At 62.8% G+C, this 23,812-nt stretch overlaps 4 protein-coding genes across 4 annotated transcripts; 2 read left to right on the top strand and 2 right to left on the bottom strand.

Annotated features, from left to right (window-relative positions):
• Positions 1 to 5,071: 5,071 nt before the first annotated feature.
• On the top strand, positions 5,072 to 11,957 carry SEMA3B (semaphorin 3B). The gene is made up of 18 exons (XM_053989371.1): positions 5,072 to 5,105; positions 6,691 to 6,818; positions 7,662 to 7,819; positions 7,900 to 7,962; positions 8,051 to 8,170; positions 8,245 to 8,338; positions 8,427 to 8,546; positions 8,872 to 9,017; positions 9,111 to 9,225; positions 9,303 to 9,372; positions 9,457 to 9,601; positions 9,686 to 9,905; positions 9,995 to 10,086; positions 10,260 to 10,301; positions 10,396 to 10,553; positions 10,665 to 10,720; positions 10,798 to 10,937; positions 11,021 to 11,957. Exons 2-18 carry the CDS (start codon positions 6,719 to 6,721, stop codon positions 11,459 to 11,461), a joined length of 2,280 nt encoding a protein of 759 aa, XP_053845346.1. The 5' UTR covers positions 5,072 to 5,105; positions 6,691 to 6,718; the 3' UTR covers positions 11,462 to 11,957.
• A 754-nt stretch (positions 11,958 to 12,711) lies between these two features.
• LOC128813915 (2'-5'-oligoadenylate synthase 1-like) lies at positions 12,712 to 14,986 on the bottom strand. Its single transcript, XM_053989373.1, has 6 exons — positions 14,640 to 14,986; positions 14,176 to 14,470; positions 13,921 to 14,096; positions 13,597 to 13,838; positions 13,378 to 13,513; positions 12,712 to 13,293 (listed from the first exon to the last, which is right to left on the bottom strand). Exons 1-6 carry the CDS (start codon positions 14,832 to 14,834, stop codon positions 12,790 to 12,792), a joined length of 1,548 nt encoding a protein of 515 aa, XP_053845348.1. The 5' UTR covers positions 14,835 to 14,986; the 3' UTR covers positions 12,712 to 12,789.
• Positions 14,987 to 17,932: 2,946 nt separating this feature from the next.
• IFRD2 (interferon related developmental regulator 2) lies at positions 17,933 to 21,650 on the top strand. The gene is made up of 12 exons (XM_053989732.1): positions 17,933 to 17,964; positions 18,071 to 18,187; positions 18,280 to 18,364; positions 18,496 to 18,620; positions 18,695 to 18,852; positions 19,084 to 19,134; positions 19,469 to 19,638; positions 19,752 to 19,857; positions 20,085 to 20,222; positions 20,358 to 20,486; positions 20,561 to 20,656; positions 20,810 to 21,650. Exons 1-12 carry the CDS (start codon positions 17,937 to 17,939, stop codon positions 20,888 to 20,890), a joined length of 1,284 nt encoding a protein of 427 aa, XP_053845707.1. The 5' UTR covers positions 17,933 to 17,936; the 3' UTR covers positions 20,891 to 21,650.
• Positions 21,651 to 21,683: 33 nt separating this feature from the next.
• LSMEM2 (leucine rich single-pass membrane protein 2) lies at positions 21,684 to 23,701 on the bottom strand. Its single transcript, XM_053989733.1, has 4 exons — positions 23,680 to 23,701; positions 22,371 to 22,511; positions 22,080 to 22,289; positions 21,684 to 21,992 (listed from the first exon to the last, which is right to left on the bottom strand). Exons 1-4 carry the CDS (start codon positions 23,699 to 23,701, stop codon positions 21,856 to 21,858), a joined length of 510 nt encoding a protein of 169 aa, XP_053845708.1. The 3' UTR covers positions 21,684 to 21,855.
• Positions 23,702 to 23,812: the final 111 nt, after the last annotated feature.

The following is a 23,812-nucleotide window of genomic DNA, read 5'->3' as shown; positions in this document are numbered from 1 at the left end:
GGTGATGAGTGCCTTCACCCTGGCACTCCTCCAAGGCAGGAACAGGACCGAGCAGGCAGGAACGGGTGCTCGGGACATCGGGATGTACCGCGGCTCTGATCGGAATTCCTAGGCTTGCTCGCACCCTCTTCCCTTTCCAGTGCAGGCGGAGGGGGTGGCAGCACCCCGGAAAGCCCTGGGGTCCCGAGGGGCTGTTCCCAAGCGGCCAACCAGGTCGTTGGGTGCAGAGGGAGGACACACGACACAGTTGCCTTTTGTTGGTGCCGGCCCCGGGAGCAGGGACCGGGGCTTTTCATCCCCTCCCTCCACCCCCGCCGCTGGCGGGACTGGCGCCCAGCACCGGGGATTTGGGGTTTAAAGAGCCGGCGGCAGCCAGAGCCCCAGCTTACCCACAGAGGAGGCAGGCGAGCTGCGGCAGAGCCCACGCACTACAGCAGGTGAGATGGTGGGTTTGGGGCACCGGGCTGGCCCATTGAGGGGGGCCGTGGCGTCGGGGGACTGGGACAATGGAGCTCCCTGGGAAGCAGCGAGGTCCCTGCCTCCCCACAGTGGGTACCGGGTGCCAGCGGGCTTGGACATGGTCCTGAGAGGGAAGTGAAGGCATGTACCACCTCCTTGTTCCTGCCACCCCACAGCTGAGCAGGAACCCCTAAGCCCTGTCCCAGCGGGGGTGGCAGGGGTGAGCACCACCATGCTGGGAAGTTTCCCAAGCAATGCTCCTTCCCTGGGCACAGGTTTATGGGAAGGGGAGCTCACCTGGTGGACTCCCACCTGCTGCTCCTTCGCAGTACTCACTGACTTGGTCAAGGCAGAGCTTGCCCTGGCTGGCACCTGGGTGAGCTCCGAGGCGATTGGGAAAGGGGGTGTCCTGAGGCTGGGCACGGGGCTGGGCAGGAGCGGGAGCTGGGCCAGCAGACAAGGCCCCATTGTGCCGTGCCGGGGCCGCTGGCTCGGCCATCAATAGCCCCATTATGCTCGGCAGCGGCCCCCGCAGCCATCCCAGCCGGCACAGCCCCCCGGGAGCACCGTGGGAGGCAATCTGAAGTGGCTGTTGTGTTGGGGGGCCAGGGTGAGAGGAGAAGGGTGGGAGAAGAGGGCAGGGTGCCGGGACTCCTCCACCACTGCCTGTCTGGGTGCTGCCGGGTGCCACGGAATGCTGTGCTCCCTGGTGCCACCAGCTTTGGGGGCAAGATGCCCCAGATAGGAAGCAGACAGGCTCGGGGGGCAGCTGGACATCGCTGTCCTCATTTCCCCACCCTAACCATCCCACCAGGCATTGCCTATGCCCAAGGTGGCCATGGCTGTACTGCTTTGCCCCAGGGCAGGGATGAGCAAGTGGGCAGCGAGGGGCTGACATCAGCCCTGTGTGTGGATGCAGCCGGGCCAGCAAGAGAAGATGAATGGATCCGCGTGCTTCCCAACAAGACACACCCTGGCTAAAATTACTGACCCCATGGCAGGGACACCAGCCTATTTTTAAAGCCTAAGGAGCTGGATGCCACTGGTTGGTGTGGCTCAGGGCAGGGCCAAAGGGACATGGGTAGGACAGCAGGCAGGGGGACTCAGCCAGCATCTCCCACTGCCCTCCTGGGGTGAGGAGAGTGCTTGGATGGTGGCAGAAAGCCTGAGTGTCCTGCTCCTGCCCCACATACAGTTTTGAGGAGCTTCAGTGTTTTTCAGTGCAGGGCACATGGCCCCTCTGTCTGTCCCAGAGCCTGGCTGCTGGCAGACATGAAGCCAAGGGCAAATGGTCACCTTAGGTCAGGAGGATAGGATCCTATAAGGCCCTCCCTTTCCCTTTCCAAAAAGCCACTGTCCTGGAGGATGGATATCCCCTTCTTCATCACTACCCCAAAGGTTCACTGTGTACCCTGTGGCTTGGTCCCACAGAAGGGACACACTGGCAGCACCGTACAGGTGTTCAGGCACTGGGGTGCACACAACACTCCCATTTCCCTGGGCAGCCCAGATCAGTCCCAACACAGGGTTGGGACAATTAAAAAGGGATTAGCTGGGCTACACCAGCACGGCACTGCCAGGAGCCAGTACCTAATCCCGACAGGAATGCACTGGGGCCACTGGGGTCCCTGGTGCTGGGGTCTCACCAGCATGCTATGATGGGGGGTGGACGTAAGGTCAGGGTGTATCCACAGACAGGGTGTGAACCTAGAGCTGGTGTTGCCCTGGGACATTGCCTCAATGCTGTGCTACAAGGATGCAGCTGTCTCAGGCACATTTGCTTGCTGCCAGCCAAGCCCTCCCACTGGCCCACTTGGGATGCCATGAGCTCTGTCCTCTGCCTAGCACATCCTTCCCCTGTACCAGGAATGTGGCAGCCACACAAGGCCTGGTGCCATCTCATGGCCCAACATTATGGATGTGGACCACCACAGATGGACTCCCACAGAAGTCCTAAAGCCACATCTTTAGTACCATCACAAACCATCAACAGCTTTTTGGGGTGTCCAGATTCAGGGGATACTAGTTCGAGCAGCGTATCCCTGTGCTCAGGTCATGGGTGTAGGCTGGGGTCAGGATACCACACTCCTCCCCTGCTGACAAGTTGGCAGCGTTACTGGCAGTGCTGGCAAAGGCCACCCTCCTCCACAAACACATCTCTTGGCTGGGGAGCAGTGCTTTGCCAAGCCAATGTGTCACACTGATGCCTATGGCACCAGCTGTCATGACACAGCTCTCCTTGACCCTTGGATTTTCCATCTCCTCAGCCATGATGGCTCCACTACGGCAGAGGGAAGTCCCCTAGGCCCCAGGAACATGGGGAACCACGCTGTAGCACCCTTGGGGGAGTCATCCCACAGATCCCCACAGAGTCACGAGGGTTCTTCTGGTGAGGTACCATTCCCATTTGGGATGCAGCATTCGTACCCATCCTGAGGGCTAGTGGATGCCAGTCCCAGCCCTTCTCTCTGCATGCAGAGTATCCAGCAGTCAGTGGCCCTGGTCACCCGTTTGATGGCATGGATACCTCCCATGCCCTGCTGGCTCAGCCCCGGCACAGGAGATGCAGGAGCGTTGGCCGTTGCCTGCTGCCGTGCCGCCCCCGGAGCCCTGCGGAGGTGGAGAGGAGCCGTTTCCTACCGCTAACACCGCTGGGGGCTCGGGCGCTGCCGGCGGAGCTACAGATGCTTGCCGGAGCCGGAACCGCCGGGAGAGATTTGGCCGAGGCAGCGATCCCTGGGTGCGGATCTGCCAGCGGCAGGGACGGGATCAAAGAGCAAGAGCGCCAGCACCTGCTGGTGCCGTCGGCAGCGACACCCCCGCGCTGGCGGGGAGCCAGGCCACCGGCACCTGGCTGTGAAACCTTCCGCGGGCTGGCAGAGTGTAGGGATGAGGGCGGGATGCTAGCAACGATGCCCATTCCAGATGGGGACCGTCCCCATGCCGGCGCCCAGTGGCTCCGGGGCTGGCCAGGAACACCCTGTGGGGCGGGAAGGGGTGGCCGGCGGGCGACGTGGCGCATCCCTCCCGCGCCGTTTTTTCCGGGATGGAAGCCCGGCCCTTCTGACGCTTGATGGTTTCTCCAGGCGGAGCCGCTGCCAGCAAGGTCCCCTCAGGGCTCCAGGGCTGGGGTGATGGTGACGTCATCTGGTTACCTCGCCACGCTTGCCGGGAGTGGAGGTAGTTGGAAAAGTCCCAACTGGGTTAAGGGAAACTGAGGCACGGTGCTGAACTAGCACAGGAAGGTACCCATTGTGCAGGACTGGGCACGACATCCCTGTCCCCACCATCTCAGCGCCATCCTGTAACAGTAGGCACAGGGACGCCATGTGGGGGCCACCCAGCCCAAAGTCCTGCTGGTGCCTGGTCAAAGTCTTACAGCAGACTAACCCCTGCCGTACCGGTGCCAGCTCCTCTGATGCCCCACCCATCCCCTCGCTGTCTCTGTCCTCCTTGCTGCCCATAAAGCTGGGCTGGGCTGGGCTGAATGCCACTCAGCACTCTGGCACAGCCAGGAGAAGAACAAGTTGTGGTGCTGGAACAGAGCCGGCCAGCATGCCAGAGTACCAGGGCTAGCAGCACGAGGGTTACTGGCAGTGGGACAGAAGGGCATTTCCCGGGCACCCTCCCTGGCACAGCTTCTGCGTACTGCTGGCCTGCCTGCACGGCTCTGGCTTCCTGCTGAACTCACTGCCTGCGTGTGCCAGCTGCCTGCCTGCACCTGCACCTGACCTGCCTGCACCCGCTGCTGGCCTGCCTGCCCTCACTGCCAGCACACCTGCGCTCGCTGCTTGCTGGCACCCACTGCCTGCACCTGCCCGCCCCCGCTTCTGCCCGCACTCCTGCCTCCCCAGCCTCCCTGCACCTGCCTGCACAGCCTGCTGCCTGCCCCCCTGCCTGCCCGCAGCTCTGCCTCCCCACTCATCCTGGACCTGCCTTCCTGGACTCCGGCACCCGCAGGTAGAGACAGCCAGGGGCGCGGGGAGAACAAGGCAGGTGTGGCCCCCAAGGCAGTTCGTGTTCCCCCCGCCCCGAGCCCTGCCCGCCGAGGCACGCGTGGCCCCGCTGCCGGCACCACTCGGCACTTGCTATTCTTGGCAGTGGCAGCTGGAAAATGGGAGGCAGCGGAGGAATTTTGTTTGCTCCGGGCTGGGCTCGGGCCAGACATCTGGGCTGCAGCTGAACGGGGCGCGGGACCGGCCCCCCGTATCCCCGGTACGGCCTCGGCACCCCCGGCACGGCCCCCACGCTCGGGCAAGCAAGTGCCTGTCCCGGCGAGGAGGTAGCCCCGCCACCACTCGTGTGCTGAGCCACACGTGTGCTGACCTTGGCATCCTCAGCTCTGCCCCGGGGCAGCGGATGTCACCGTGGGTATCTCCTGAGTGTCACCCCGGGCCACTGGGGTGGCAGCACGGGTGTGTGGGTGTGTGTGTGTCAGGGGCTGTGGGTGTTCGGCTGTGTGCGTGTGTGTGCACATGTGTGAGGGTGTCCGCGTGTCTGCTCGTGAGCGTGTGTTCGCACACTCGTGTGCGTGTCCCTGTGCGCGCCCCCGGCCCCGCCCCGCCCCGCCCCGCGGGGCCGCCCCGCTCCCTCCCGGCGGACGCGGCGGGCGGGGCCGGGCCGGACCGAGCCGAGCCGGGACACAGGTGGGTGCCGGGGGCCGCGGGCCGGCAGGGTACGGGGGTGGCCGGGGAGTGTCCCGGGACGGGGTCTCTGCGCTGCCGTCGGGGGGGCTGCCCGTGCTGGTAGCGGGGGGCTCGCGGCGGGGTTCGTGTCCCCTCCGGCACCGGAAGGCTGGAGTCGGGGTTGGCACGGGGAGTTTCGCGGGCTGGATCTGCCAGGGTTAGCACCGAGGGTCTGTGGTGCTGCCGCCGCTGCCCGCACCCCGTCCGACCCCCGTGCCGGCCGAGTCAGAGCCACGCGGGTCCGCGCCCGGGGGTCTGCTCGGGCCGCTCGGCAAGTGAGGGCAGGCGGGAGGCCCCCGTGCCCCGGCACGGCCCCGGCTGGCGGCAGCCGTCGGGGCTGCCAGAGCCCGGCGGGTCCCGCGCCTCATCCCGGCGCCTCTGTAAATGCCATTAGCGCCGACCGCCTTCGTGCCGGGACACCGGGCAGCCGTACCCGGCACTGCGCCCAGCCAGGCCCTGTCCGCTGCCCGCTGCCTGCCCCGGGCTCACCTCCACCGGCCAGCCTGGAGGGGGCTGCCCTGCCCGCAGGAGCCCCATCCATGCCATGGATATGTGACCCTCCAGGCCAGCATCCAGTTCCCAGCTCAGGCAAGGTAGCAGAGCCTGGGGTGATTGCACCGAGCCCCGGGGCTGTGGTGGGGCTTTGGTTGGCACTGGTGTCCTGGTGAGGCCCCAGTGGCTGTGCCACGGGTGAAAACCACAAGGGCTGATGATTGGCATGGCTCAGTTTGTGCCTTGCACGAGGCACTGCAGCATGGCCAGGGGCAAGATGGGATCTGTATTCTGGCATAGTGCCCTGATAACAATCACCTCCCACTCCCCAGGGGAGAGCATGCTGCTGCCAGAGCCGGAGGAGGACTTCCCTACCTTTTGGTGCGCACCCATCAGAGTGGCAGACACACTGGCATGGGCCCCTCTGGGTATTGTGGGCACCTGCTTAGCCAGAGCCCCCAAATCCTGCTCCCATTTGCATGTGGTACAAGAAGGGCCAAGGGCTAATGGTGGAGTTATAGCAGTGGGGGAAACTGAGGCATGGGATCCCATGACTACCATAATGGACAGCTTGCCCAGTGCTCAGGAGCCCACTGACTGCCCAGGGTGCCCTATCTGGTTGTCACCACTTCGGTGCTTGCTCCGTCCTTGTCCCCATTCCTATAGGACAGCTCTGTGCTTTGCAGGCAGCAATGGGCAGAGCCCAGCATACTCCTGCAGATGGGCTCAGACAGGCATGGGCAGGGCTGGATGCTGCTTGGCTGGGCTGCCTCTGTTTCCCCATGGGCAGAGCAGGAGGGGTGTTTCTCAAGCCCATTATGTTTGGGATTAGATTAATGGGGACTTAAAAATAGGAGGGATGTGGCTGGCTCACATCCCCTCCAACTACCAGGTCGAGCCCAGTGGGGGATCCTCTTCTGCCGTGCCTTGAGTTGCCCTGTGCTGATGTTCAGGGCTCTCCAGACACTGTCGGCAGCATCGGGGAGGGATCGTGGTCTGGGGGCTGTGGGGAGGGGGCTGTAACCCGAGCTGAGGTCTTGTTTCTCTGCCCCAGCCGCGGCGCCATCAGCCAGACCCCGGCCATGAGCCGCATGCTGCTCCTGCTCCTGCTTCTGCTGCGCGGCCTCGCCGCTGGCCGCCCCCCAACCGCTGCCACCCCCCGCCTCAAGCTGTCCTTCCCCGGTGAGCATGGGACACGGGCAGGGTGGGGGGGCGTGCGGTCAGGTGTGGGGGCACTGGTTACGTGTCAGCAGCAGCCAGCATCATCCCGAGGGAGGGACGGGAGTATCCTGGGGAGCAGCACAGTGGGACGGGTGCAAAACCCCTGGCTCTTCTCTAGCACTGCTGCCCTCCCTGCGGGCTATCAGGTGTTTGCACTGGCTGCCATGGTCTTACCTGATGCCAGGCCTCCTGCCTGTCCTTGGGGCCATGCCTGCGCTGGGGACCTCACTCCCAGCCCCCGGCATGTGCAGGCGCAGGTGCTTCTACCCCTGTGTGCTCCGTGGTGGCACTCTCTAGCCACAGCTGTGCCATACCTGTTGGGAATGTTGTGCCAGCTGGAGAGCTGATGCCGTGTCCCGAGTGGCCACTCCACTGCCTCCAGCACGGCGCAGGGGGCTTTGTCCAGCGGCGGGTCTCAGCAAGAGCTCTCCTCCCAGCCTGACAAAGGGCTGTTTGTTCCCGCCACGGTGGGATTAGCTCCGCGGGGCAGGGAACGGCCCCTTCTGCCCTGCTGCCGGGTGAGCGGTGAAGAGATGGGTGCTGAGGGGCACGGGAATCACTGCTGAGTGGTTTGGGGATGAGTCTCGGGGGACACAGGGATGGGTGTGGGGCTGGCATGGGGATGAATGCTGGGCAGGCAAGGGCTTGGTGAACCTGGTCAAGCCAGTGGGACAGGTTTGGGGGAGGGGATGGCATGGCAGGGGGCCGTGGCCTGACCCAGGCTGCTTCGGAGCGTGTCTGGGGTAGTGGAGATGGACAGGCAGTGGCGGGGCCGGGCTGAGCAGTGGCGGTGGGTCCCGGCAGAGCTGGGGGCTCGCCATGGGCTGCGCCTCTTCTCGCTGGAGCACTCCTGCTGCTACGAGGCCCTGCTGCTGGACGAGGAGCGCGGCCGTCTCTTCGTGGGCGCTCAGAACCACCTCCTTTCTTTGGCCCTGGATGACATCAGCCAGCGGGACAGGAAGGTAACGGGGCAGGGGGGACATGCTGCCAGGGCAGTGCCGGGTGCTCCAGGTGTGATGAGCATCCCCTTTTCCACCCGCAGATCTACTGGCCGGCTCCTGTGGAGTGGAGAGAAGAATGCAACTGGGCTGGCAAGGATATCACTGTGAGTGATGGAGTGTGTTGTGGGAAGCCAGGACTGTGCCAGGGATCTGCCCCAGCGCTACCTCACCCTTCATTTCCTCCATCCCCAGGCCGAGTGCATGAATTTTGTGAAGATCCTGCACCCCTACAACCGGACCCACCTCTATGCCTGTGGCACTGGTGCCTTCCACCCAGTCTGTGCCTTCATCGAGGCTGGCCAGCATGCAGAAGTGAGCCTCCCCTGGCACCACCACAGCCTCCAGCTGCTGCCACCTGCCCACTTCCCATCCTTACTCCTCTCCAGGAGCCTGTTTTTAAGTTGGACCCTCACCACACTGAGGATGGCAAGGGGAAGAGCCCGTATGACCCCCGGCATACAGCCGCCTCTGTCCTTGTGGGTAAGGGCATTCTGAGCCTGGTGCTGGGTGCAGTGTGGCACAGGAGTGCCAGGGGGTCCCCTATAACACTTCCCTCGGTGCCTGCCAGGCGAGGAGCTCTACTCTGGGGTGGCCACCGATCTGATGGGCCGTGACTTTACCATCTTCCGCAGCCTGGGCCGACGTCCCTCCATCCGCACGGAGCAGCACGACTCTCGCTGGCTCAATGGTCAGTGCTGGGGACTGGGAGGGTGGGGGGCAGGGGGGCCACTGGCATCCTGGCACAACAGTGCTGCTGGTGCCTGGAGGCATGAGGGCAATGACTCCTTCAGGCTCAGATGTACACTGTCCTTCACTGCCTCCAGAGGGTGATTTCAGGGATTCCTGTGTCCTCTCCAGACCCACAATGTCTGGTGGAATCCCATCCTCACTCTGCCTCTGCTCTGCAGCTGGGCAGGGTTGGTTCTGCACCCTCCCCTGGGACCCCAGCAAGCACTCCAGGGTCCCTGGGGAGCAGAGTGGAGGCATTGGAAGCATCGCCCCTTTGTCCCCAGAGCCCAAGTTCGTGGCCGTTTTTTGGGTGCCAGAGAGTGAGGACCCCGACGACGACAAGATCTACTTCTTCTTCCGTGAGACAGCGGTTGAACGGCAGCAGGGGCTGGGCAAGACCAGTTTTGCCCGCATCGGCCAAATCTGCCGGGTGAGAGCATCCACAGGCAGGTGGGTTGGGGGCCAGGGTGCCCAGGGGTGCCACCTGCTGCTGCTGACACCAGTGTCCTCCTTTCCCTGGCAGAACGATATGGGTGGGCAGCGCAGCCTGGTGAACAAGTGGACGACATTCCTGAAGGCTCGGCTGGTCTGTGCTGTGCCAGGACCTGATGGGGCAGACACCCACTTTGATGAGCTCCGTGAGTAAATGGGGATGCGACCCCACCCGTGTAGCTGTGGGCAACACTGGCAGCACTGACACCTTCCCTGCTTGCAGGGGATGTTTTCCTGTTGCAGACAAGAGACAAGCGCAACCCTCTGATCTACGCCATCTTCTCCACCTCCAGGTCAAGCCCCCTCCCCAGGACCCTGCACATACCCAGTGGTGCCCCGCTTGCCCCCTCACATCTTTCCCTTCTCTCTCCCACCAGCTCTGTTTTCCAAGGCTCAGCTGTCTGTGTCTACACCATGGCTGACATCCGCCGGGCTTTCCTGGGCCCCTTTGCACACAAGGAAGGTCCCAACTACCAGTGGGTGTCATACCAGGGGCGTGTGCCATACCCCCGCCCAGGCATGGTACGTAGTGTAGGGGTGCCTCGGCTGGTGGGGTGGGGACAGTGGGGTGTGAGACCCTGCTTAGCCAGTGCTGTCTCCCTGCAGTGCCCCAGCAAAACATTTGGCACCTTCGGCTCCACCAAGGACTTCCCCGATGAGGTGATCCAGTTTGCCCGTCACCACCCATTGATGTATAACCCTGTCTTGCCCCATGGCCAGCGCCCCCTCTTCCTGCAAGCTGCCGTGCCCTACACTTTCACCCGCATAGCTGTGGACCGTGTCACCGCTGCTGATGGCCACTACGATGTCCTCTTCATTGGCACAGGCATGTAGTGACCCTAGGGATGGGGCAGTGAGGGAGAGCGGGGAGATGCTGCGGCTGGGACCTGTGGCCTCACCCCTCCCTGCCTGCAGATGTGGGCACAGTGCTGAAGGTGGTCTCAGTGCCCAAGGAGAGCTGGCACCACATGGAGCCGCTGCTGCTGGAGGAGCTGCAGGTCTTCCAGGTGAGGGCCAGGGTTCTACATCCCTCCAGTCAGACTTTCCCACATCATCTCCATGTGCTGTTCATGCTCTGAGTTGTGCCAGGGCACTCCAGCTGCCAGGATGTGGGAGCCAGGATGCTGCATCCCTAGGTTGCTCCATGCATCCTTAACGCTTGCCCATGCTCTGCCCACAGGATGCCTCCCCCATCATCAGCCTGCAGCTCTCCTCCAAGCGGGTAAGGGGGGACCCCTGGGCATTCCCAGGTCCACCATGGCTGTGCCTAGCCCCCTGCCACAGCATGGGGGTGCTCAGCTCTGCTCTTCCCCCAGCATCAGCTCTACGCTGGCTCGGCCACAGCGCTGGCCCAGCTGCCCCTGCACCGCTGCAGTGCCTATGGCAAAGCCTGTGCCGAGTGCTGCCTGGCCCGGGACCCATATTGTGCCTGGGATGGCAACACCTGCACCCGCTACGTGCCCAACACCAAGAGGTAGGTGGCATGCTGGGATGCAGTGCTGGGGCAGCCAGCCTGCCCCGAGGCCATGGTGAGGAGCACGGGTCACGCTGCTGCAGCCCCTGCTCCTCCATCGCCTTCCCACAGGCGTTTCCGCCGGCAGGACGTCCGCAACGGTGACCCCAACGTGCTTTGCTCTGAAGGTGAGCTGGGACCCAGCTGGAGTCTGGGGGCAACCCTGCCATGGTTGGGGGCTGACAGCCAGGCTGTGTCCCCGCAGATCCCAGGCGGGACACCGTACCCCAGAAGCAACTCTACGGGGTGGAGGGAAGCACCGTCTTTCTGGAGTGCATCCCCAAATCCCTGCAAGCCCACATCCTCTGGACATACCAGCGCACCCTGAATGATCCCCAGCGAGAGGTAGGCTCTCCCTGGCCAGGTACCGCCGGTGGGACTGCGCCGTGCCGTGCCGAGCTGACCGCCCGTCCCCACGGGTACTGCAGGTGCAGATGGACGAGCGGGTGGTGCGGACGGAGCGGGGTGTCCTGCTGCGCAGCGTGCAGCGCTCCGACGCCGGCCTCTACCTCTGCCACGCCACCGAGCACGGCTTCACCCAGCCCCTGCTGCGGCTCTCCCTGGAGGTGATCGGCGCCTGGCAAGCCACGGGCGCGGCATCTGCCGGAGACCCCCAGCTCGCCGCCGGGATCCCCGGCCGCAAGGTCTGGTACCGGGACTTCCTCCAGCTGGTGGAGCGCCCACCGCTGGGAGCCACGGACAAGGTCTGCCAGAGGCTCTGGAGCCGGGGAAGACCCCCGCCACCGCCCCGCACTCCCGCCGGCCCCCCCGGCCGCGGGCAGGGTGAGGAGCCGCGCAGAGCCCGCCGCCGGCGCACCCACGAGGGGCCGCGGGCCGAGCGGGGTCCCCGCAGCGCATCCCCCTGGTGACCCGGGGGTCGGCCCCGGGCGCCGGGCTCTGCCTAGGAGCGGGGCCGCAGGTGGGGCACAGCCTCGGCCGCCCTGCCGGCAGCACTGCGTGGGCAGTGGCGGGGGGCTGCAGCTCCGGGGCCGCAGGAGGGCAGCCGGGCTGAGCAGCCCCCCGAGGGGCTGCCGACTGCCCTTGCCACCGGCTGCAACACCGGTGGGGACCCAGCCGGCTGCCGGCATCGCAGAGTCACCGAAATATTTATTAACGACTGTTATTATGAATGTAAACCTGCGGGGCCAGGCAGTGCCCCCCCCAGCATGGCACTGCGGGAGGACGGCACAGCAGGGTCACGCTCGGGTCCCAAAAGGGCTACAGGCAGCAGTGGGAGCACGGAGGGGCAGGACAGGCACTGGTGGGACGCAGGAGGAGGGGGGCATAAAGGGGACATGTTAGGGGGTATAAAGGTGGCACCCACCGCCCTGGGTGTAGAACAGTGGCACAGGGGACCTTGTACTAATTGAGCACAATAAAGCAGATTCAGCCGCCCAGGGTCCCGCGTCTGACCCAGAGCCCCAGGAAGCGCTCGGGGGCAGCCCAGAGCCCCACAGCACGGACCCACTCTGGCACCCAAGCCTAGAGACGTGGGATGTTCAGCAACACTGGAGGGCTGAGGGGAGATAAGACCTGCAGGGACATTGCCAAGGTTGATGGGTTTCCCCCAGACTTCCAGGTCCCCGTGCTTTCAGCTCCACTTTGATTTTTGGAAGATGAAAACCAAACTCCCTCGGTGCCAACAGGCAGCAATTAAGGCAGTGACCGAAGGTGACCTCGGAGTCTGCTGCCTCCTGCTGTCTGCGCTGGCATCAGGACCCCTGGTGGCACTGGCCACATCCCACGGCCTGTAGTGACACCATGCTACCAGCACAAACCATGTCCCAGTACTGGCTGCCCCCCAGCCTGGACACTTGAGTCCCCAGCATGAGCATAGGCAGGCAGTGGTGCAGGCAGGAGCGGGTAGAGAAAGGAGCTGTTTTTTTCTCTGAGGTCCAGCTGGAAACAGGCTGACATCCCTGACCCCACCAAGCACCCTGGGGTCAGGGAGCACTGCTTTACCCCAGCTCTGTGTCCCTGTGCCATCCCAGCAGCTTGTGGCATCGAGGTCCCCCTTCATCAGAAAGGGTTGGTGACTCCAACCCCTTTGACTACCCTATGTGACACCTGTCACTGTCCCCAACAGAGCAAGCAGCACAAGGATCTACTAAGCATTTATTTCCAGCATGACAGGAGGGTACACAGGGGTATGGACTGGTGCTGAAGGCAATGCTCAGGAGGTCAAGCAGGCAGGGAGCTAGGGGAGCTGGGGGCCTGCACCCCCCCGGAGCCGCAGGAGCATGTAGATTGTGCTCATGGGCTTGACATCATAGTGTGCCAGCGTGTGCTGGTCCTCCAGCTCCCTGCGGCCATAGGTCAGGCGCTGCTCATTGGCAGAAGGCCCTTGCCGGGCCTGGATCTGCTCCTTCAGCTGTCGGACAGTGTCGGTGGGCAGCACCGTGTAGGTAGTGCTCCGATTCTTATCATCCTTGACAAAGACCTCCATCTTCTGGGGCTCAGTCTGCAGCAGCACCAGCGTGGTGTTGTAGAAGATGCCATGCATGGCCAGGGTATCGCAGTCCTGTAGGGTGATGCTGTTTCTGCCTGGCTCCTGCTGTGCCAGGCGCTGTCTGTATGGCAAGATGCCCCAGTTCTGCTGGATCATCTCCTTCAGCTGCCCGATGGTGATGTAGGGGCTGACACGCTGCCTCATTTTGGTGCCTGACAGCTGCATCACCTCAATGGTCACGGGCCGGGCTGGCTGCAGGGACGGGAGAGCGAGTGGGCAAAGACAGCAGGAGCAGGGGTGGGGGACCATGATACTCACAGGCTCAGGCAGCCTTACCTGCACTTCCCAGGGCTGGACGTTTGCAAGGCAGGGCAGTGAGCGGCAGTAGCTGGCAGCTGCCTGTGCCATCAAGTCCCAGTTCTTGTCTTGGCCCAGGATCCCCGTGGGGTCAGCAGGGTCCAGGATGACAGGGCTGCAAACACAGAGTGGGCATTGCTGTCAGCCCTGGGCAACCATGGGGCCAGCGGGCACAATCCTACTGGGCATGGTCCTCACCGGGGACTGCGCAGCAACCCCTTGACATGGGCACCAATCTCTCTGTGCTGGAGTGAGTAGTACTTCTCCCAGTAGATGCAGATCTCCCGGTGCCGGCACAGCAGTTCCAGCACTGTGCGGAAGCCCTGAGCCATGTCAAAGCTGCTGGAGGAGCCTGTGGCCTCCTCCCAGGTGTAGATGGTCAGCAGCTCCAGGGCATACTTAGGGGGCAGGTCAGCATTGGGGTACTGTGGATTCAGCAGCTGGGGAGAAGACACAGATGGAGGTGAGAGCTGGCTGGGATGGGTGTCTGTTGGGAACTGGGAAAGCTGGGCAGCCCCTCACCTCCTTGTACCAGTACTTGACCAGGCGCAGGAGGTTCTTCAGCTTGGCAGGGAAACGCTTCACAAACATCTTCTGCAGCTCAGTGAAGCAGGGGGAGAACTCCCCGGGGTGGCTGCAGGCATGCAGGAGCCTCACATACACTTCTGCATTTGGTGGGGCATCCTGGGTCACCTGCCCTGTGGGGTGAGAAGGAGGGTGAGAGCCATCCCAGCACTGACATCATTGCCTGTCCCTGTGCCAGCCTGCAGCCCTTACCCAAAGCATCATAGGCAGGCAGGATGTCCACATCAATGGATTCTCTAGTCTCCCTGGAGGACAGAGTAAGGCTGAGGGAGCGTGGCGTGCTGTCAGGACCCTTGTACCTGGGCTCACCAATGGACACATCAAACCTCAAGGTCTCCCTGCAGGCCTTCAGCTTTATCATGATCAAATCCAGGATAGCCTTTCTGTTGTTCTTCTGCTCCTGGTAGCTGGGTAAGCAGCTGAGGAAGAGCACCACATCAGCATCAGAGTTGTTCTTCAGAGCTGTGCCCTTTCCTGCTGATCCACCCTGCAGAGAGAGACCCTGCCTGTTCAGCACCACTGCCAGCATCAGGATCGCTTGCCACCACTCCTGGAGCTGCCAAGGGAAACTGAGGCAGGGCAGGAGCTGGAGCATGGGACAATGGGAAGGGTGGCTGCAGGGGTGTCAGCTGGCCCCCAAGCTGGGCAGCACTCACCTTGACGGTCTTTTGAACGTGGATATTATCCTCAAAGCAGTTCCTCTTCAGGAATTCACAGATTTGCCACACTGTCTCTTTCACCTGCATGGAGAAAGCTGTGCTGGGCTGCAGGGTGTTTGCAATCCAGCCATCCAGCTCCCTGGCGTTTACTGTTCTCAGTCCGTTCGCGGATGCCACCTGGTACACATCCATGCTGACAGGTGTATCGCTCCCTTTGCCCTCTTGTGACTTGCTGCCTCCTAAGCCTACTCCTGCCTGCAGCACTCCACAGCCTGCTTCTGTCTGCAGCAGCTTTTAAACCTTCCCGGGCCACCGCCCCGATGCGTCACCGCTGGGAACTTAAGGTGGCCCCGGGTCGTTTCCGCTGGATGCCCCGGGTGTCTCCGGTGCCGCCCCTGCGGGGGCTGGGAGGGGGCAGGAGTGGCTGCGCGGCACCCTGACATCCAGCTCGGGTGGCGGTGGCAGAGAGGCAGCTGCCTGCAGGCTGGCTCTGGGCTGCTGTGGGACCTCATAGCCCCGGTGCCTTCGGTGGCACAGGGTCTGCCCCGGGTGCCCAGCTGGACAAAGGCAGAGCCCCACCGCAGGCACCAGTCCCCCTCTGGCGGCTCAAGTGCCCGGGCTGGGGCACAGCCAGTGCTGGGACATGGCTCACGCTGTGCCATGGTGTCAGCAGAGGCAATGGGATGTGGCCAGTGCCACCAGCTACCTTGGTGTCACTACGGGCAATGGAATGAGGCTGTCACCAGTGTCAGCACATGCCCTGGCATCACTGTAGGCAATGAGATGAAGACATAGCCAGTTTCACCGAGGGTCCTGGTGTCAACACCGTCAGTGGGACACGGCTGATGCCAGCATCACCAGGCAGGCTGGTGCCCTCCCTTGCAGTGGGATGCGGCCGGTGCAGCATCAGCAGAGCTCGCGGTGCCCTTCGATCCCGGGAGCAGGAGGCAGCAGGTAGTACGAGTAGGATGTTGCAGCCCGTGCTGTCTTAAGCTGGGAGATTGGGAGTTTCAGTTTCTGTTCCTGACGCAATTTCAGTTTCTGCCTCTGCCAAGCTGGAAACGAAAGTGCAGAGGAACCCGCGAGTGCCCCCTGGCCCAAATAAACTGGGAAGAGCCAAATAACACAAACTCACACCTGGGAACTCGGCTCAGGGTCAGGCAGGGCAGGAGGATGGGCGGGGGCTGTAGGCAGAGGGGGAGTGTGCTCCTGGGAGCAGGGGCTGGCAAAAATGGAAAGAGGAACAGGATAGGGAATGGGGGCAGGAGCAAAAAGGGGCAGGGGGTCAGGACATGGGCAGGAGACAGGCAGAGGCTGTGGGGAAGGGGAAGGAATAGGGACAAGGATGGGGCAGTGAAAGGTCAGCAGCAGGGGCAGGGATATGAATAAGTGGGAGATAGGGTTCATTTGGGGTCAGGGACAGGGATAGGGGTACAGATAAAACAGGAGAGATAGGCAGGGTTACAGGGATACAGTCACGAGCAGGGACAAGGACAGAAGTAGAGATACTGGATATTAGGAAAAAAGTTTTTTACGGAAAGAGTGATAAAGTACTCGGGAGGTGGTGGAGTCACCGGGGAGGTGGTGGAGTCACCATCCCTGGATGTGTTTAAAAAAAGACTGGATGTGGCACTCAATGCCATGGTTTAATTGAGGTGTTAGGGCTGGGTTGGACTCAATCATCTTAAAGGTCTCTTCCAACCCTGTGATTCATGATTCTGTGATTGGCAGCAGCAGCAAATGGCCAGGTCAGGGATGCAGGCAGGAGCAGGGATAGGTGTGCCCTTAGTATTGGGTGGCAACAAGGCAGGAATACAGGCAGGGGCAGGGATATTAGGAGGAGAGGCAGGGAGAGGACCAGCACTGGGGACAGGGTTACAGGCAGGAGCAGGGCTGTGGGCGGGGACGGGTGTCATGAACATTTCACACCTGACCCGTGCAGCCTGAGGAGCAAGACCAGGACACCAGATGAGCATGACAAGAGACATTCTTTATTCACACCCAGAGGCTGTCCCAGCCAAATTGAAGCACCCCAAATGTAGTTCACATGTGGCTCTTGCACCCTTCAAGTGTTGGGGTACAACAAGGCTCCATGAATTCCCTGCTGTCTCCATTTACAAAGCCTGCTGGCTTTGTAAAGCCAGTGCAATTCTATGGCTTTGGCATCCTTCTTTTCTCTGGAGTCAGTCTGGAGTCAGTCTCACTACGTCAAGGGGTACTTATCTGTGAGGCCAGACGATAGGAGAGTCTCAGGGAGGTCTTGGAGGGCCCAGGCTGTCAGCCTTATCTGCCTGCCCACCCAGCCACAGCTATGCAGTGTACAACATAATAGGGGGTATATGGATCTTAGTAAAGGCCAAACCATTTCATACTAGAAAGACTAATCGGTACTTTACTTAGGGAATGAGATTTTCCTAATGAGATGCAGGCAGGGCCAGGGACAGAAGAAGGGATATGGGCAGGGATAGTGAGTGGTCAGGGATGAAGATAGAGCCAGGACAGAGACGGGGCAGGGATGTGCAGAAAATCACATTAGGAAAAGCCAGTGTCCATAAAGGAGACAGAGGAGTCCTGCAACTTTATTTGAATAAAGAGGGAGACTCCACTGGGCCATACATCCACGGAATTTCTCTCCTGGTGCTAGATGATGCAGCCTCCTTTCATCCTAACTCCCGGCCGCACGTTGCCCTCTTCCTTTCCCCATTGGCTGAGGTACTAGGAAGGTACAGCCTTCCTGAACCCTCACCCACATGTTCCTTGAACCTGTCATTTTCCCCTGAAGTTCAGAAGTTCAGGCTGAGTTCTGCAGCGGACTTTGTGCTGACCCATTTGTCTATTGTCCTAAAGTTCAGGAATTCAAGCTGTAGTCAAACTGTCTGGGTTCTGTGCCAAACCTGGGTGGCTTAAGGTTAGTAGAGACATGAAGACCCATTTCAAAGACATGAACACCTATTTCTCCTAAAGACCCTCACCCATCGAATTGTTTGTAAAGACATCAGTAGGCATCTTTCCTATCAGGGACCAGGGATGAAGATAGCGTCAGGACAGGGAGAGGGGCAGCGACACGGGCAGGGATACTGAGAGAGCAGGGATGAACATAGCGCCTGGACAGGGAGAGGGGCAGAGACAGGGTCAGAGAAAGGGGCAGGGAGGCGGGCAAGGACAGGGACGGGGACAGGGACGGGGACACGGGGCTCGGGCAGGTCCCGCGGCGCATGCGCAGATGGCGGGGGCGCGCCCAGGGGGCGGGGCCGTCCCGGCGGGGGCGGGGCGCGGGGTCCGCGCGCGCCGGCCATGCCGCGCTCCCGCCGCGCCGCGCGCCGTGAGTTGGGGGGGCCCGGGCGAGGGGACCGGGGGGTCGGGGCCGCGCGTGACATGGCCGGGCTGGCAGCGCCGGGCTCACTCGAGTCTGCCCCGAACCCCCGCAGGCGGCACCGGCAGCGCCCGGGCGAGCTCGCCCGGCAGCGAGGAGGAGGCCGGCAGCGAGGTGCTGAGCCACTGCAGCAGTGCCAGCGAGAGCGCCAGCCCCGCTGACGAGGGACCAGGTGAGCCACGCGGACCCCATGGTGACCCCCACGTGGGTCGCGGTGTCCCCCGCCCTCGGGCTTCCCGGCTTCACGTGTTGCCGCCCGAGCAGGGAGCGAGGCGGCGAATGAGCAAGGCCAGGAGGAGGAGGTAGAGGACAGGCTGAAAGAGCACATGGACAACCTCCTGGACAAGAGGTGAGGAGCGGCCGTCACCCCCGTGGGCGCTCCGGGCACGCTGCCGGCCCCTGCCAGCGCTGCCAGCCGGGGGCAGGGACGTGCCCCGTCGCGGGATCCCCCAGCCCGTGACGTCCCGCCGTGTCTCGCAGCGCCAAGGCGCGGCAGGCGGCACTGCAGAGCCTGCGCCTGGCCCTGTCCTCCAAAACCCTGTCCGAGTTCCTGCTGGAGCGCCGCCTCACGCTCACCGACTCCCTGGAGAAGTGCCTCAAGAAAGGTCAGGGTGCAGCGGGCGGAGGGCGGCGGGGCCGGTGAGCCGTGTCTGAGGGAGGTCTCTCGTGCTGCCCACAGGTAAAGGGGAAGAACAGGCGCTGGCAGGCACCGTCCTCACCCTCCTCTGCCTCCAGATGGGCTCTGGCCCGGAGGGAGAAGAGGTGTTCCGCAGCCTGAAGCCCCTGCTCGTCAGCGTCCTGACAGACAGCACAGCCAGCCCCAGCGCCCGGCAGAGCGTAAGGCCTGGCCCTTTCCTCCCGGGGACACCTCCGTGGTGGGGAGAGCCCAGGCAATGCCTTCGGGAGCCCCTGCAGTCCCGGGAGGGTGACAGGATTGGGCGCTATCGAGTGCAGTGGGGCAAAGCAGGGGCGCCCCAACCCGGCTGCCCCTTGGCTGGGTGCTGGATCAGGCCCGGCATGACCCAGCTGGGCCTGATCTGACTGCGTTTCCCTCACTTCTCTTGCCAGTGTGCCACGGCCCTGGGCATGTGCTGCTACATTGCCGCTGCTGACCTCGAGGTAACTGCGCCTGGGTGTCATCCTACCCCTGCAAGAGGGCACCCAGGGGCTGCCATGCCACCTGCCCTCAGCCCACAGTGCTAGAGCAGCCTGGAGCTGAGCTGGAGTAGGGGTACGGGCACATGAGTGACAGCCCAGGCCCCTTCCCTGGGCAGCCTGGAGCTGAGCTGGGGGGAGCCAGCAGATGGGGTGTTGTGGGTGGAGTAGCCTCTCCTGTCCCAGGGGGCTCCTGGCACCCCTTGGTATGGTGGGTCCCCTTTGGTCCCCAGTGCACAGCTCAGTGTGGCATCTCCATGGCAGCTGTGGTCTGACTGGCAAAGTTTCTCTCCTCCAGGACCTGGTTTCATGCCTGTCCTGCTTGGAGGGCATCTTCAGCCCCCCCAGTACAGGCGAAGGGGGCTCAGCACCTGCCCAGCACGGGCCTCTGCACTGCAGCGCGCTCCAGTCATGGTCCCTGCTCCTCACCATCTGCCCCCCTTCCCACCTCAGGAGCATTTTGGACAAGTGAGTGGGGTGTGAAGTGAGTGGAGGCTGGTGTGGGGCAGCCAGCTGTGGAGCACTGAGCCCTTGGGGCAGTGCTTGGCCACTGAGACTGCCCTCTTGCCTCCCTGTCCCAGTCACTGGCTGCAGCTGCCCCCACTGCTGACCAGCAGCAGCGTCGCCCTGCGCATCCTGGCTGGGGAAACCATTGCGCTGCTCTTCGAGCTGGCCCAGGACCTGGAGGTAAGGCATGGGCTGTGGCAATGGGAGCAGTGGGTGAGCACTAACCAGGCAGCAGGGAGGGAGCTACTATGACACCCTGACATGCCCTGGCTGAGCTGGCATTGACCGGTGTCACTAGCAGGCACCCTGGCAGAGGGGCTAGCCCCAGTGATTCCCCAGCCCTGTCCTGGCCATGGCAGCGGGCAGTGCCTAGTGCTCTTCCCTCTAAATCCTCTGTTTCTTGGCAGGAGGATTTGTGCCACCAAGATACAGAGTTCCTGTGTACCCAACTCAAGGTCCTGGCTACTGAGAGCAACAAGTACCGAGCCAAGACAGACCGACGGAGGCAGCGATCCATCTTCCGGGACATCCTGCGTTTCATTGAGGTACCGGAGCCTGGTGCTGCCCTGTCCTGCCACTGTGTGGCTGCTTCCCAGCTGCCTGATGTTTCCTGTCTGGAGAGCCAGGGGACACATAGGGCTGGTGTCCAGGTTATTGCTGGTGCCCCTCTCTCTGCTCAGAGTGGGGAGTACCAGGAGGAGACCATCCGATTTGGCCTGGAGTGCATGTACCTGGACAGCTGGGCACGCCAGCGCACCTACCAAGCCTTTAAGGAGGTGCTGGGCTCTGGCATCCACCACCACCTCCAGGTATGGGCTGGGCAGATGCACCAGGGAGTGCTGGGCTGGTGCTGGTGGGTGCTGACAGACCCCTCCTTTCACAGAACAATGAGCTGCTACGGGAGATCTTTGGCCTCGGGCCCCCCTTGGTGCTGGATGCGGCTGCTCTGAAAGCCAGCAAGGTCTCCCGCTTTGAGAAGGTGGGTGCCACCTCCCAGATGTGTGCCCACAGTCCCCTCCTCTGCCATCGGGGCTCCCACTGAGTGCCTGAGTGCCAGAGTGTGGTGGGCACTGCTGGAGAGGTGGGCAGAGGGGCATCCCAAACCCTAATCTCTCCTTCCCTCTCCTTCCAGCACCTCTACAACTCGGCTGCCTTCAAAGCCCGCACAAAAGCCCGGAGCCGCGTGCGGGACAAGCGGGCGGATGTGCTGTGATGGGCAGAGGGGGGCAGAGCCCCCAGCCCACCTGGACTGCAGACCCAGCACTGTGAGGGGCAGGTGCCCCCAGCCCTCGGGCTTTTATTCATGTACAGCAGAGTATTTAATGCCTGGAGCTGCCCCAAGGCGGGGCTGCCCCCTCTTTTATTTTTTTAACCAAGAAATAGGAAGGATAAAAGAAGAGCAGGGGGAGGTGGTGGCATGCTGCCATGTGCCTGCTCTGTGGCTGGGCATCCATGTGGCACAGTGGGAGGGGGCCTAACCCAGGCTCCAGCAGCCCCTTTCAGTGGCAGGGCTCGTGTATACCCTCCCCAGCCCTGCAGGGGCACCAGGGTGGCCTGGCACAGCCTGAAGGGTGGGTGGGAGGGCAGAGATGTGCAGGGCTGTAGAGCAGCTGGTCCTGGTGTCTGTGCCTGTGGCAGGAGCATTCTCTCTACCCTGCCATGCTGGGTACAGCCCCTGCCTCCCGAGCCAGCCTGGTGGCATCAGTGATGGTGGCAGGGCAGTGTGGAGTGGGAAGCTCTGCCCAGTCCTGCCAGCTGCCCACTCTCAGCCCTTTTCCAGCCAAATGCTTTATATGAAATAGTAATCTTGTGGGAAATTAATTACAGGGGGGCCACTGCCTAGGCGGGCATGGGGCCATGCCAGTTGGCAGTGCCTGCCACCCTGGGAATGTATCTATCATGGTGATTTTCTAAGACTATGATTGTAAGAGGTAATTAAAAGGCTAAATAAAGTATGCCTTCTGCCTTGTTAAGAGGATGGGCTGTCACTGGGGCAGATGCAGGTCCTTACAGCCCAGTTTCTTTCTCTCACAGCCTGGGACAGGGTCCGGGATTGCCCCTGTGCCCCAAGGGGCAATGCTGCCAGGTCTCAGTGGGTAAGGCTGCCTGCTCCCCCCTCCTGCCCTTCGGTGCCCCTTCCCGTGGCGACCCAGAGCCCGTGGTGGGACCAGGAGCAGCTCAGCGGTGCCCGCCAGGCTGGGCACTGGTGTTGAGGCGAGCCCAGAGCTGCCTGCTGGCTGCCCGCAGCTGGTGCACGGCGTCCTCCTGGCTCTCGAGCCACTGGGCCAGCGCCCGCACCGACTGGCTCTGCAGGACTGTGGGGAGAGGATGGGAGCATGCTGAGGGCGGGCAGGTCGGCCCCCCACAATTCCACATCTCCCCACCCTGCCAGTGCCACGTACCACTCAGGTAGATGGCCAGTGTGGCCAGGACCAGGCTCGACAGTGCCAGGAGTGCCAGCAGGGCCAGCAGCAGGGGGTGGCCAGGGCCGAGGCAAGGGCAGGAGCTGGCGGGGGGCACGGGGCGCAGGGTGGGCAGGAGCGCCGGGGGCACGGGGGACACGGGCCGAGGTGGAGGCCGGTGCAGGCTGCTGGAGGGAGCCGGGCCATTGCCTGCAGGCAGGGGAGAGAAGGGGTCAGAGCCTGGCCACGGGCACAGCCCGGACTTGCTCAGTCCCCCTGCAGTGCTCTCACCCTCTGTGCCCTTGTGCCCGCCCGAGGCCCAGTACAGGTCGCTGATGGACTCCACGGGGCGCAGGCTGATGGCTCCAGACTCACTGCTGTCAGGGTCCCCAGGCTCTGCCGGTGCAGAACCCTCAGCCCTTCCCATGCTGTCTGCTGGAACAGAGGTAAAGGGTCAGCCTGTGCCCTGCCCACAGCCTCTGCCTGCCCTGGGCACCCCTGTGGGACCAGAGCCCTGCCAGGGGGATGTCAGCCTTGGCAGCCCGGTGCTGCACCAGGGCAGGCAGCCAAGACTGGTGTTCCTTTGGCCCAGCCCTGCAGCCACAGTGGGCAAGCACTGGCTGTGCCCCCCCTGGCCCCACCGCTGTCATCAGAGCAGTTAGCGGGTGCCTGGTGGCCACGATCCCGGAGCCTTGTTAGTGGGGCTGGAATCTGGCCCTGGCTTGGGGGCAGGAATGTGCCACCCCCCAGCCAGGATAGCCCAGGCACTGTGGGACTGACTGGGGCTCCAAGGGCCAGCTGGAAGCTGGTGGGCAGGTGCAGGGCAGTGCCATTCTGTGATGTGGCCCAGCTTCCCCTGCAGATACTGTGCTGCTTGGAGGTGCACAGATGGAGATGTGGGGTGTATGCTGTGCCAGGGGGCCCATTGCCCTAGTGAGCACATCGCATAGGACTGGGAGGGCTTTTTGGAAGTAGGCTCCAGCACTGTTTTGGGAAGCAACTGTGCCTGCATTGGGGTTGAGGGAAAAGATTATTTTCTAGGTATTTATGTATTTTTGAGCAGTGGGCAGGGCCCACGCACTGTGCCCTTGGCAGAGCATGGCAGGCTGGCACTGTGCCCACTCCCAATCCCTCCCGGGGTCAGTGGCGTGTCGCAGGGCAGCGTGGCGCCGAGCTGCTGCTGTCCAGACTGTGTGTCATCCACAGGGCTGGCAGGCATTAGGGTTGGGGGGCCTCAGGTGGTACCCAGGGTCCTCTCAGACCCTTACCACAGCCCTACCTTTGGCCAGGGACTGCTCCACAGGTACCCACATCAGCCCTGCACCCACTTGCCCCAGGTGGGGGGGGCATAGCTGGTCACATAGGTTTGGCACAGGGGGCTGTGCATGCCAGCTGCCTGTACCCTCCCAAACCCTGCTGCCCTACACCTGCAGCCCTCCAGGACCCCCTTCTTCCCTGGGCAGGCATCTCTGCCCAAAGACCCCATGGCAGAGATCACCATCTCTCCACTGCGTCCATCCCAACCCCACAGCCTTGCATCGCCTGGTATCCCCTGGGGTGCTAGAGCCCCCAGCAGCCCCAAGCCCACTCCCCAGTGTACCTTCTGCAGCCTCCCTGGGCATGGCTCCCTGTGCCTGGGCAGTGTGAGCGGGCAGTGAGGCGGTGCAGGGCCCCCAGGAGCTGGGCACTGGGTTCCCGGTGCGCCAACTGCGCCGCTTAAAATAGGACAGTGA

This window comes from Vidua macroura, chromosome 13, assembly GCF_024509145.1.
Source record: "Vidua macroura isolate BioBank_ID:100142 chromosome 13, ASM2450914v1, whole genome shotgun sequence".
Classification (NCBI taxonomy): Eukaryota; Metazoa; Chordata; class Aves; order Passeriformes; family Viduidae; genus Vidua; species Vidua macroura.
This window is presented reverse-complemented; position numbering and strand designations above follow the sequence as displayed.

What these genes read in the sequence shown, in the direction of transcription:
- SEMA3B (XM_053989371.1), top strand. Translation starts at nt 6,719, where the DNA reads ATGAGCCGCATGCTGCTCCTGCTCCTGCTTCTGCTGCGCGGCCTCGCC. An exon ending in AGCCGCCTCTGTCCTTGTGG is followed by an intron (nt 8,339 to 8,426) that starts GTAAGGGCATTC and finishes GGTGCCTGCCAG; the next exon opens with GCGAGGAGCTCTACTCTGGG. An exon ending in TGAATGATCCCCAGCGAGAG is followed by an intron (nt 10,938 to 11,020) that starts GTAGGCTCTCCC and finishes CGGGTACTGCAG; the next exon opens with GTGCAGATGGACGAGCGGGT.
- LOC128813915 (XM_053989373.1), bottom strand. Translation starts at nt 14,834, where the DNA reads ATGGATGTGTACCAGGTGGCATCCGCGAACGGACTGAGAACAGTAAAC. An exon ending in GCCTGCCTATGATGCTTTGG is followed by an intron (nt 14,097 to 14,175) that starts GTAAGGGCTGCA and finishes CTCACCCCACAG; the next exon opens with GGCAGGTGACCCAGGATGCC. An exon ending in GGGTTGCTGCGCAGTCCCCG is followed by an intron (nt 13,514 to 13,596) that starts GTGAGGACCATG and finishes CTGTGTTTGCAG; the next exon opens with CCCTGTCATCCTGGACCCTG.
- IFRD2 (XM_053989732.1), top strand. Translation starts at nt 17,937, where the DNA reads ATGCCGCGCTCCCGCCGCGCCGCGCGCC. An exon ending in ACATCCTGCGTTTCATTGAG is followed by an intron (nt 20,223 to 20,357) that starts GTACCGGAGCCT and finishes CTCTCTGCTCAG; the next exon opens with AGTGGGGAGTACCAGGAGGA. An exon ending in AGGTCTCCCGCTTTGAGAAG is followed by an intron (nt 20,657 to 20,809) that starts GTGGGTGCCACC and finishes CTCTCCTTCCAG; the next exon opens with CACCTCTACAACTCGGCTGC.
- LSMEM2 (XM_053989733.1), bottom strand. Translation starts at nt 23,701, where the DNA reads ATGCCCAGGGAGGCTGCAGAAG. An exon ending in GCCCAGGGAGGCTGCAGAAG is followed by an intron (nt 22,512 to 23,679) that starts GTACACTGGGGA and finishes CTGTTCCAGCAG; the next exon opens with ACAGCATGGGAAGGGCTGAG. An exon ending in CGGGCACAAGGGCACAGAGG is followed by an intron (nt 22,290 to 22,370) that starts GTGAGAGCACTG and finishes CCCTGCCTGCAG; the next exon opens with GCAATGGCCCGGCTCCCTCC.